The sequence below is a fragment of the Cyprinus carpio genome, chromosome B17 (assembly GCF_018340385.1).
Source record: "Cyprinus carpio isolate SPL01 chromosome B17, ASM1834038v1, whole genome shotgun sequence".
NCBI lineage: Eukaryota > Metazoa > Chordata > Actinopteri > Cypriniformes > Cyprinidae > Cyprinus > Cyprinus carpio.
Window position 1 is genome coordinate 12,387,409 of NC_056613.1, and position 12,722 is coordinate 12,400,130.

At 35.7% G+C, this 12,722-nt stretch overlaps 2 protein-coding genes across 3 annotated transcripts; one reads left to right on the plus strand and one right to left on the minus strand.

The window, feature by feature from the left end:
- Positions 1–4,398: 4,398 nt before the first annotated feature.
- LOC109108165 (MORN repeat-containing protein 2-like) lies at positions 4,399–6,279 on the minus strand. Its single transcript, XM_019121339.2, has 5 exons — positions 6,124–6,279; positions 5,908–5,958; positions 5,715–5,821; positions 5,304–5,440; positions 4,399–5,204 (listed from the first exon to the last, which is right to left on the minus strand). The coding sequence occupies exons 1-5, from the start codon at positions 6,128–6,130 to the stop codon at positions 5,102–5,104; spliced, it is 405 nt and encodes a 134-aa protein (XP_018976884.1). The 5' UTR covers positions 6,131–6,279; the 3' UTR covers positions 4,399–5,101.
- A 3,325-nt stretch (positions 6,280–9,604) lies between these two features.
- Positions 9,605–12,241, plus strand: znf593 (zinc finger protein 593). Of its 2 annotated transcripts, none has more exons than XM_019121341.2 (4): positions 9,605–9,691; positions 10,155–10,357; positions 10,472–10,534; positions 11,841–12,241. In XM_019121341.2, the coding sequence occupies exons 2-4, from the start codon at positions 10,158–10,160 to the stop codon at positions 11,965–11,967; spliced, it is 390 nt and encodes a 129-aa protein (XP_018976886.1). In that variant the 5' UTR covers positions 9,605–9,691; positions 10,155–10,157; the 3' UTR covers positions 11,968–12,241. The 2 variants fall into 2 exon arrangements, with proteins under 2 accessions (XP_018976886.1, XP_018976887.1); XM_019121342.2 differs by having other exon boundaries at positions 9,605–9,686.
- Positions 12,242–12,722: the final 481 nt, after the last annotated feature.

The following is a 12,722-nucleotide window of genomic DNA, read 5'->3' on the forward strand; positions in this document are numbered from 1 at the left end:
TTTGTGCGCTGGTGTTACTGTAATTTTTCTCATAGTCGACTTTATACAGCTGTCTCACTGTAGACCTGATATTAAAAACAAGAGCCAGTAAATCGTACAACACAAAAACACACACATTTGTTGAGTTGAACTTACCTGCTAAGCTCTTTTCGGGTGTGTGAGGGCCGCTCCTGCTGTTGTGTGCACAGGTTGTGTGTGTGTTCTCGCAGGGCATGACTGTGTGTGAGGAGCTCATGGTTGTGCTGTAGCAGATGGCTGTACTGGGTCATGAAAGATCGGAGTTGTTGCACAGACACCAGTAACAGGTAATAGTCTGGATGCTCTGACTCTGTTTGCTGCAGAAGACTCTGTAAAACACAGCAACATACAAATGGATAAATATATGCATTTTCTTTTATATAGCAATGCTTGACCAAGGTGATACCATCACAAGTATCAAACATGCACAACTAATAAACATGCCTGATGTGTTTGACTACCTGGAGGAGCGTATGGTATTCTGGGATACGTTGGACAGGTTGTAGAAGCAGAGAATGCAGAGATGGACGTGTCTCATCCCCTGTGATGTCACTCTGGATTTGAACACATACAACAAATTAGAAATCTCAGATTTATCCAAGGTAACCTAAACTTGTGTTTTATGTGACAACTAAATGATCTGGGTTTATTCAAAAATATGATTTCAATATTCTATTATTATGATATAACAAAAATTACAAATATTATATTATTATTATTTATTAATATGGTGAAAATGAAATAGAAATGTCATTCATAGAAACATAATGTACCGTCTCTATCATTTCTCTGGCATATCAGCATATTAAACAAAATTAAGTTTTTAATCTTGCATTTATTAAATATAAAATGTGTGTATGTCTACCTCCAGAAAGCTGGCTGATTTTGAAGAGGAGAACAGACTAACAACTGTCAAACATTCTGGCAGGTCCCGTAGGTATGATACATAATGATCCAGAAAATCACTCTGCAAAACACACATTTGAGATTACATAGTGCACTTTAGGGCATGGTAGGATGGTAAATTTAGCTCATTTTCACTCTATAATATTTTACTTCTTTGCTAGTGAGCCTTAGAAATACATCTCCCATGATTCCTTGCCAGTGGCTCTTAAGAACTCTCTCCTGAAGGAGGTGAAGGAGTTCCAGATGCTGCTGAATCAAGAAGCGTAAAGAGGAAGGAAAAGGCCTGAGAGTAAGAAAAGAGAATAAAAAACAGCATCATGCACCTCAAATCACTGTTTTACAATACATTTTCTTCCTTTAAATGTAGAATTACTAAAATCTACAAGATCTACAAGAAAAATATGCTTTATATTATGTATTTTCCACAGCAGACTAATACAATTCACAGTCTCTGTTTAGCACTGAACTTCTGACAGGGAGAATGAATTATTGTTTTTGCCTGTGTGATGATCTGCGCTACTGTAGGGGCCAAATAACATTTAACATTGGGACAATGCTACATAAGTGTGAGAGTGATACATAGTTACCGTTTGTCTTTGAGGTTGATGTTTTCCGAGCCATTAAAACTGATGTTGGCCTTTAACAGGAGTGAGAGATATGACACATATGCTCTCTCAGACTCCAACAGCTCCAGAGCTGCAGTCTGCCTCTGAGCTGAAAAAAGGCATGATTTTAAAACTGGTCATTCATTTTTCAGTTCTTTTCACTTAAATTATTATGACAAATCAAAAATAAAGGCATTTTCACTTTTATTCTGCTGCATATCACTCACTTATAGTTGAGTTATTTTGTTCTTTCAAATCTCGGCTGTTTTTTCTCTCTCTCCACACTGGAGACTTCTTTTGACCGTCATGCTCAAGATAAGAGTCTAACCGCAAAAACACAACCTATTGTCATCTTATACACTACCACGCTATCATTTCCACACTTATGCTTATAGTACAAAACAATCTCTAAATTGTAATACTCACTCTGATTAGCTGACAGGCTGCTTATGTAATGCTGAATGAGACTGAGCTCTGTTTGGCTGTTTAGAGAGGCATGGCCATCCACTGATCCCTCACCCCTTGAGCCTTTCCTATCAATTATGCAATACATGTAACAAGGTTTTTTTGTTATTTATATAATAAATAAAAAGAAAACAAGTAGATAGAATAGAAAAGAAAGAATAGAGAAAGCTAGTGTATCTTTTTAGGTTTTTTTTTTTAAGAAAACAAGCAGTAAGAAAACGAAAAAGAAAAAAAAATCAAAAGAAGTTACGTGTAGACTGAATCCCAAGTGTGTTAAATTGGGTCTTATGTTTAATATACTATACCTTATTTTGTAAAAAAAAAAAAAAAAAAAAAAAAAAAAAAAAAAAAATTTAGTAGTCACAGTGTATCACCTGTGTTGTGTGCTCTGCATGAGGTCCAGGTCCCTCTGCAGGTCTTTTTGGTCACTCCTAACCTCAGAGAGCTGCGCTAGAGCTGTGCTTATGTCTTCCTGCATACGCATACACAATAGAAAACAAGGAAAATACACAATGTCATCAAAATATAAGCAACATTTCAAAATGACTATGCATGGAAAAAATAGATGAAATACAAATTCAAAAACCTGAATTCTAGAAAATAACAGCAATATTATATTTTATTATATATATTATAATTTATTAATTGAATTTATATGTAATATACAATACCTTTCAGTAGTTTTGGGTTGATAAGATGTTTTTATTGTTTTTGAAATAGGTCTTTTATGCACACAAATGCTGCATTTATTTGACAGCAAAAACAGTGATATTTTGAAATATTGTTGCAATTAAAAATAACTGTTCCCTATTTTAATATATTTTAAAATGTAATTTATTGCCGTGATGTGGATGCTGAATTTTCAGCAGCCATTCCTCCAGTCTCCAGTGTCACATGATCTTTCAGAAATCATTCTGATTTGGTGCTCAAGAAATATTTCATATTATTATCTATTTTGAAAACATTTGTGGAAACTGTGATCTTTTTTCATGATTCTTTTATGAATCGAAATTTCAGTCATTTAAATCCTACTGACCCCAAACTATTAAATGATTGTGTATATTATTTAAATTATATTTCTTATCCACTCATTTTATATCTCATAATATAACTGTTAAAACCTGTAATGTGTTAAGTGTGTTTCTGAGAGACAGGATCTTTTCATTCGTTTCTTGTTGATAAGTGGAGACTCTCTCCTCCAGTCGGCTGTAGGTTTGCCGTAGGGTGGCAAAATCTTCAACCACACTTCCAACTCCTGATTTTAGTTCCACCCACATCGCCTGCAACTGAAGCAACAAGTCAGAGGTGACAATACTCAATAAGAGACAAACCCAGATAGAGAGATGAAGGTTAAACAGAAGGACAGGAGCTTCAGATCAGTCTCAATAGCATTAGGGAGGGTCAAGCTAAATGTGGCCTGAGTTCTGTCATACTCTTCCTATTAGCAATTCATTGTCTCAATGACTTTTATTTTCTTAACATCAGTAATCTGTGCAGTGTGTGATTGGAATTAGAGATTAATGAAACAGTGAATTTAAAACAGAAAACCTATTTTGTCGCAAACACACACCAAAGTATACAAAATCATGAGAAAGCTATCACAAACTGGGAGTAAAAGAGAGGGCAATTTAGATTACCTGAAGGTCTATGGCCTCTATGTCATTACCTGTACCTGCAAAAACACACAAAAATATAATTTCATGCAGAAATATAGACTTTCTCACACAAAGTTTGACAGAAACATGCACCTAAAAAAATAAAAGTTTCAAAAAAGTAATCCCTCTTCATTTAAAGTATACTTCACTGTTAATGACCAATTAATCATATAAATAAAAAAGCATTACGGAAGATCTAAGAATTTTTGCAGATTGAAAATCAAAGATGGTTTACCCTCTATTTTGCCATTCTCCATGATCCGATGGTCTTCCAGGTCCAAATCCAGGACTGTCGTTTCAGATCCTCTGTGGTTTGGAACCTTTCTAATGGAGTTTCTTTCCTCAAACTGATTAATTAAGCCAATTAAATGTCACACTTCTATGTTATGATATGATTAGAAATGACAGGAGAGCTCTCTGATTCTGTGACTTCGTCTTTCTATCACTTGTCTTTCTCTCTCTCTCATCTGTCCCACCTATCTCTTCCCCTCCTCTTTGAAACATGTGAGTCTGATGAATTCGAGGACAAAAAGAGGCCTTGTTTTACAGTAAGTGGATGGATGAAGAAAGAGAGAGAGAGAGAAAGATAGAGACGTCTGTTAGCATTTTTATGGTTCAGAATCAGACGATTAAATTTCCTCTTCAACCTTTAAAACCAATTTTCCATTTTAAAATGAACTCTGTATGAGCTCTGGAAAGGATCCACTCGGCATATGAACAGAAACACCCACAAAATTATTGTCATAAACTCAAAAGTGAACATTGAGTCATACCCAATTTAATTGAGATATAACAATGAAAACAAATAAAACACCCTTAAGAAGTTATTCAGTTTCAAATGGAGTTTCAGGTTCACTTAAAGCAGATTTAGAAGTGAACTGAAGGGTGGTAGATATCCAGTGGAGCTCTTGATCCACAGTAAACACGTTCTCACTCCAGAGGACAGGAAATTGAGCTTTACGGTCTTACAAAACTCCTGACTTCTCACCGCAGTCATGAGCTCTGCTGCTGTGCGTGCTCATGTATTTTGGAGATGCAATCCACCAATGGCTGAAGCGTAAATAGAGAACCACATTCCTCTCACCCTTTGCACTAAAACAAAGTAGTGATTCTTTCAGAAGTGCAGTGTGTGGGAACATGTGCTCTTGATGTTCAGTGGATGCTGCTGGAACTGAAGTTATTTCATTGGAGCTCATCAGTGCCTCAGGGCTGCTAGCTGTGGTAATGCATCACTGTGTATCTAAGATCTCTTTCAATAGTTTCACGGCTGGTTATTCTTTCAACTTCACGTTGACTCAGATGCTTGCTTCATAATCTTAATAAAATGCAGTTCAGTTTGGTCTAGCGATTGGATACTTAACAACAGAGCACTTACTGAATGCCATCTAATAAAGAAAAAGGACAGAAAATGTGTTTCTGTATACATTTAAATGGTGTGTGTTTGTGTGCAAGTCACACGTTGACTTTGAGCTTCAGTCCCAGTGCGGCTTTGTTATGGAACATCCCCCTCCACACAAGTCCTCGTGAATCTGTGAACACCCCTTCACCTTCAAATCTGCAAAAACAAATTTATGTTCTGACAATTAAGCCTTCCTTACGAGTATTGCCAATTCCTGCTTTGCATATGTTTGCAGGACTGATTATACTGTATCACCTGTTGTTGTTAAAAGTTCCTGTGTATTCTGTCCCATTAGGAAATCGATAAGTTCCTTTGCCATGATACATGTTGTCTCTGAACAGGCCGCTGTAAAACGCCCCTGAAGGGTGTGTGAGAGTTCCTCTGCCATTCATCTGCAGGCCACATAACACCAGCAACCAAGACACAATTACTAAAAGCATATGAAGAGAAGTAATATATTTATCCAAGGTAGTTGTCACATCCCTAAATTTACATTTCATCTCATTTGTTGCATAATGCACTCAAAACTGAGATAAAAGCATGAATAATTCAGCGTTAGCCTATGAAAGGAGATCAGATGACAGCTTCAGTGCACATGTGACTACAGTTTTAACTTACTTAAATACTGTAATTATTATTATTTGTTATTAAAAAAATCCTACACACCTTATCATTGTCCCATTCTCCAGTGTATGTAACTCCAGAGGCTGATGTGTGTGTGCCAGACCCTTTCCTCATCACCTCACCATCTGAAGGACGACAGCACTCGCCCTCTAAACACAAACACACAAGAACACACCTGAGCTTAAAGAAAAGAAAAGATCTTCACAGACACGTTTAAAGCTGTCAGCTAACTCACCGTATTTGTCTCCATTTGGAAAAATGTAAGAGATTTTAAGAGTTGTAGTCTCTGCAACAAAGAGCAGCAAAGTTAAATCAAGGAGGCGTTTATATCTTGAAGTGACAGCCAAAACGAGAACAGAAACATAAGTTTAAGTTGTTCAACAAGTAACGAGTATTTCTATTTAGAATGTATATTCTAAATTATAGAAATAATTGTTATGAACATATTTACCAGACATGATGCTGTATTTATTTGGTTATTGTAAAGGCTTTACTAAAAACTCTTTACATCAAGTCATTCAGGAACGTAGCGATAGAATCTCCATAGCAACGACGCAACGACTCTGCGCCGTCTGATTGTTTTTGAGTCATGTGCTGTCTGCACTGCCATCTGGTGAACGGAGAAGGGTCTGTCTGCAGACTGCAAGACAGGGGCGTAACTTGAAGTGGGCGTAACTTGACGAAAGAGGCGTAACTTGAAGTTGTCCAAATCACACAGAACCACGCGAGATGTCAAAACGAGATTTTGTCTGGCTGCGTTCGAAACCGCATACCCTTTAATAAGGGACTTAATTTCAATAAGAACTAATTTAACGAGCGATAAAAGAGTACATACTCAACAGCCTGAATGCGTATTTGTGTATGAAGCATTAATGCGATTTGGATATCATCATCCGCTATGTTGATCATGTGACCTACAAAGTTAAAACGAGCGTAAAAACTTAAAAGATATGAGTGACAGGTTTAATGAATGTATTTGTATCTTGATAATGAAGATTGTAGTATAGCCAATACTGTTAATTTAAGTTTTTATATTTTTAACTCCACTAATGTGATTTTTTTTTTATTTTTATTTTTTTTTTTAATAGAATTAGAAAACCCAAAATCGTTATCTCTAGAATATTTTTTCAATTATTTTATGTGAATGTTTTTTCTTGTATAGTATCTCATACTATGATGAACACGTTAATTTTTTATTTACTGTTTTATGGCGTTATGATTGTTATTGTTAGATACACCATCTTACCATGATCTTTTATGTAAAAAGTTTGGCAATAATAATAAAAAAGAGGTACAGGTGCACCACCACCTCACAGCATCACTAACTCAACAGTCCAGTACAGTTTCTCTCAGCGACTCTGCAATATCTGCACAAACGAAACGTTGATCAGCTGCTCGAAGATCTCACCTTTGGAGAAGATTGTTGATTTATACTCTAAAAATGTAAGTATTACTACTCAAAAATTAACATTACCCCATAATGAATTGCATCTTTTGCCCACCCCAACACTTACATGCAATAATAATAATAAATGCCACCAATAATTATATACATTTTTTTTCCTTAAAATTACATTTTAGTAAAAGAAGCAAAATGTATTTTCTGTCGTGACATAGCTATACATGAATATACACTAATGCAGCTGATGTGAATACATCAGTTTTCAGTCAAGCAATTAATACATGAATAGATAAAATGTTTATATTTTATTTACTGACAACAAGAAAACATGTCTAAATGATTAAAAGAATGTATAAGTGTTGGCATCACAATAAATGCATACATGTACAAGTCAACAACACATGAAACAAAGGCTTCATTCAAACTTACTGTTCTAACAATCATGTATTTACAGATGGTGAACCCCACATCTTACTATCATCTCAACACAGCTGTGTCAGTTCTTGCACTGTGCTGTGCTTCACAATCTCACTCTTCTCAACGAGTAAACGTTGAGCAACAGGTAAGGAAGACCATGATGTTGGCTCTCACCACACAACCTTGAAACGAGAGCAGAAGAACACATGCAGGACAATCTGACTGCTGCTGCATCTGCTCCAAACAATCGTGTGCCTGCTCTCCATGAGCACCACTACCTGTAAAACATTTACACAGAGTTTACAAGTACATGCATTGATTTATTACTTTTGTAGTGTGCTAACCCCTGAACTGGTTCAAACTAACTGTGCTTGAGCACGGCTCTTTTCTCCAGCTTGATCCCAAAATTGTAGGCCCCTGTAATAAGAGCACTGTCAATCACTTCAGATAAAAGCTCCATCACATTTTGATGATGATGCACTTGAAGCTTCTGAAAGTCAGCCTTCATTGTATAAACAGAAAACAGCAGAACAAAATTTACCAAAATCAAATCATCAGTGTCTTTTGGTCTTTCTCTAAGATGCTCTCGTTGCTCTGGGGTCACTGATGATGAAGAGACCACAGCACATCTGGTCCTGATGAGACAGTAAGAGCTGGAGTGATGGAGCGTCTCATCCGTGTCTCTGGACCATTTCCGGGCTGCAGTGGACTTCTCCATCCTCAGTGCACACACCCAGTCTGCAGACATTTTCATAACCTACAGAAATACACACACACAATACAAAAAGTCATTACTTTATTCTTTTGCTTTCAGGTTTCCACCACAAAAGATCTGCAGCCTTGCAGGTCCTGCTCCACCACAAAAGATCTGCAGCAAATGCACAGAAAACAACAATAAGAAAGTGCTGTAATAACTGTTTTGAATTACACTAATTAAAATGTTTTATTTTATTTTTTGTAGTGTACTTACACAAATGCTTTGATGGCAGCATTCCTTCATCATCACTCTACAGCAGATAAACATAATCTTGTTCCTGTAACATCCAGACAAGAGTCAAGTAACCTCTGTGATTTATCTGTGATATACTGCATCTGCATGTTGAGTTAGTAACTGATGTAACTCACTTTTTTATCCAACACAAATTTTCCTAAAATTATCAATATGCAAATGGACAAATAAATAGATAACTAGTGTTTAGTTACTGTATGTAGATTTGTTTGTTTACATGACTTACACTCATCTAAAGCAGTGTTTGTGGTGAATTCTACATAATAGCACACAGACATCACTCAGATGTCTGTTTCATGTCTGTTAAATGTGCTCATCTGCAATACTTATCAAAGACTATCCTGTCAGATGATAAATAGACAATTATTAATAGTCTTCAAGATGTATATATGTTTTATGCAAATACACTTTTGAGTCGTGTACTTAATAGAGCTCCCCTGTTAGTTATTCATTATAAAACGTGTTTTTACAGCACAATCACAAATATGCTATATTATGTAAGCAACAAACAGGGTTTAGATTAAGCCAGGATCAGGCCATAGCTCAATTAGTCTTGTCTGTGAAACCGGAGGATAGCGTCTTTACACCTTTTGGTTATATGTTGCTGACTTTACACCTTAGTTTTAATAGATTCTTAACTCCAAAATCACTGTATGAAATAACTTTGTACTCTTAAATTTAAATAATTATTTCGTGAAAAAATATATTCTCACCATTGTAACTCATTGTAACTTCTTAGAGGTGGATAGTCCAGGGGTCAGAAAGTAAAAGTCCTGCCATCGCCCTCTTTCTGTCCCGGAGTGTGGATCAGATAATAGGGTTTTCCTACTAAACGTACACATCACTCACATTGTCCCCTAACATTAATATCTACACACACCTTATGCATCAAATCCTGCCTAAAACCTCTGCTTCCCTTAAAAAACGTAATCAATATTCTACTCTGTGCCCTATTGAAAGCGGCCATATTGCCAACAACTTATCTTTCAGACATCACAAATCAAAACCTCAAAACTAAAAAACCCCAAATTACAAACCCTACGAGAAAATTTGTTTCTTTCAAGTTACGCCCCTTTCTTGCAGTCTGCAGACGGACACGCTTGGGTGAACGCGCCACGGAGCTAGCGACCCGGAAGTTATTCCAGTTCCCAACGTGTGTGTGGCGAGGTAGCTGCGCGCTAACGTGGTAAGGTAATAAATGTACTTGTTTTCCTTTACGCTTTACAAACTTTACAACTTGACGAAAGTCGTCATACTGCGAGATGAAAAGCGTGTTCATGTTAAATATGTTTTGACAGGATGTTTTTTTTTTTATTATTATTATTGAATATAATTGATTTCTGTTTACTGTTCTTTTAGAGCCACACACCAGTGTCATAGTAACTGATTTTCTCTTTCAGACGTTTTAAAAGAGACCCCATTTCGCAGATTTAATTTTATCTGGTATTACATGTTATAATGTGCGATTTGACAGCTTTTCTGTTGACAGATTAAGCGAGAGTTCAGACAGCAGATTTTAGTTGTGATGTCATTGCATCTTTTAGTGCATTGTGACTTTTGGGGAAGTCGAAGACCTTAATTTATATTTAAGTTCAGAATAGGTAAACAAACTCACTTCAAATATGTGAAAACTAGTTTCTCCTCTCGTTTTTAGATCATGGGAAAGTCCAAACAGGTCGGGAAGCACAGTAAAGGCAAGAAGAAGAACATTTCCAAGACATGGAAGACTAAGCGCAGGACGAAGGACCTTGACCAGATCCATGCAGACATGATCCCCACAAATGCTGTCAAGTTACTAAAGCAAGATGTAAATTATGATGTTACAGGATGTGCTCAGAATTACTGTCTGCACTGCGCGTAAGTCACACCTCACCACCCCAACAACACACCACTTTTTTAAAAAACTATTTGTATTTTTAGCTTTTAAAATATTCTGCTTTTCATTTGAATTTTTATCTTTCTTTTCTAAAGGAGATATTTTGTCGATTTGAAAACCCTGAAGGAGCATTTCAAGTCCAAACCTCATAAAAAACGGTGAGTCAGAACATTTTTAAATCTTTTTCTCTTTTCTCTTAATGTTGAATCTTTGGATCAAAGTTTGCTGACCCCTAATAATTATAATAATTTTAATTTCTAATCTGCTGGGCTTTCAAAGCAGAAACTTCATTTGGATATATTTTATATCTTATGGAGACAATAACATTTCAGTTCTGAAATAATTTTTTTGAATCAACAACAACAATGCAAGATGATTTATAACAAAAACACACAGGTGCAAAATTTGGGCACCCCAAAGAAATAAAGGCATCAATGTTTAGTAGAGCCACCTTTTGCCGAAACAACAGCCTTTAGACACTTCTTATAGCCACTGATAAGACCCTGAGGTCTGACTGCAGGTATTTTGAACCATTCTTCCTTGCAAAATATCACTAGTTCAGTCAGGTTTGATGGCTGCTGAGCATGAACCGCCAGATGATCAGCTTAAAATCATTCCATAGATTTTGAACTGCTTGGTAGATTTCTAACAAATCTAGAAAATCACATCCCTGTCTGTGCATGAACTGCTTGGTAGATTTGGAACAATGCTTTGAGTCATTGTCCTGCAAACCCCGGCATAACTTCAACCTCTTGGCTGATTCTTGAACATTATTCTTGAGAATCTGCTGATACTGGGTGGAATCAGCAACCCTCAGCTCTGACAAGGTTTCCAGTACCGTGCCTGTTGCCTTTCATTTTCTATCTATATTTCTGACTGTGGAGGCAGAGACTTTAAACCTTTGTGATTTTTTTTTTTTTTTTTTTTTTTTTGTATAATTCTAATTCAAATTGATGAATTATCCTAGTTTTTAGTTCATTAGAGGTTCCCATGTTACTTTTAAGTGGAGAAAAGCAAAGCTAGCAATTAGCTACCTTAAACAATTTTTCATGATTGTTTGCACGTGAGTTTGCAGTGTTAAGGTTCATTGAGCTAATCAAATCAATATCATGTTGTAATTAATCAGCAATAAGAGACTACAGGTATTAAATTAACACAACTGAAACTTTTGCACAGCCCTTTTTTTACATTCATCTTTATTCCATACAACTCAATACTGATACACTAAGAATTTAAGACTGAAAAAAAATCACATTATACTGCTTTCTCTAGAAACTGAATGGAAAATCACTACGATCTTTTCTTATAAAGAAAGAGCAAATTATTATCCAGCCTTAGAGGGGTGCCCAAACTTTTGCATAAAAGTGTAGATAATATACATTATTTAAAAAAAAAAAATTGGGGTTTCCCATGTATACTTAAAATTATTGTCATTTTAAAAGCTTTTTTGTTTTTGTATTTTAGATTGAAGCTGCTGAGGGAAGAGCCATATACACAGGCCGAGGCAGAGCGGGCAGCAGGAATGGGCTCCTACATCCCACACAAAACTGTAGAGGTTCACACACAGCAGGTCGAGGAAGATATGGACTGAAAGATGACTTTGGTCTGCCTCTCTGTGGACTCTTGCTCTTCTGAAAAAATATATTCTTGAAAAATATAAAATGAATTGATATTATTTTGATGACTGTTCATTGACAATTCTCTGTAAATTAAGACTTGTTTGATTTTGGAGAAGTCCTGGAACAGCTGGCTACAGTTACGTACTTGTTGTGAAATTAAATTGGTAAACAACAAGCAACCATCTTGGACTGAAAGCCTCACAAAGTTCATTATGTATGTGAATATAAACTCACCAAAAAGACAAATGTCCTCTCTTTTTTTTTTTTTTTTTTTTTTTTTTTACTACTTTTAATTCCAGCAAATTTCTTAGTGTAAATATTTGTATGAGGGTCAAAGACAAAAAAGGGTTTAAGCATAAAAATGATAAGTATAATACTGCTTTAAATTGTTGCCCCCCACCAAAATTAAAAAGTTCTCTGTTTAATTTAATTGCAATTTTGTTTTTGTTTTTTTCTGAGCAAAAAATAAATATCATACATTTTTCCCTGATTTACAGAAGAGACCCACTAAAATGTCATTCAGTGTAACAGTCTCGTCAGGCATATTTACAACAAAAATCTATTTATGACATATTAAAAGACTAATTACTTTTTCCCCAAATACTAATTAGTTGTAATTTTACATTTTTAAAATTTGCCACTATCCTAGGTTTTGCCATTTGTCAGTAAGAATTTTTTACTCATTTAAAACAATAAAATTAAATATGCTCCCTTATTCTTTTATATA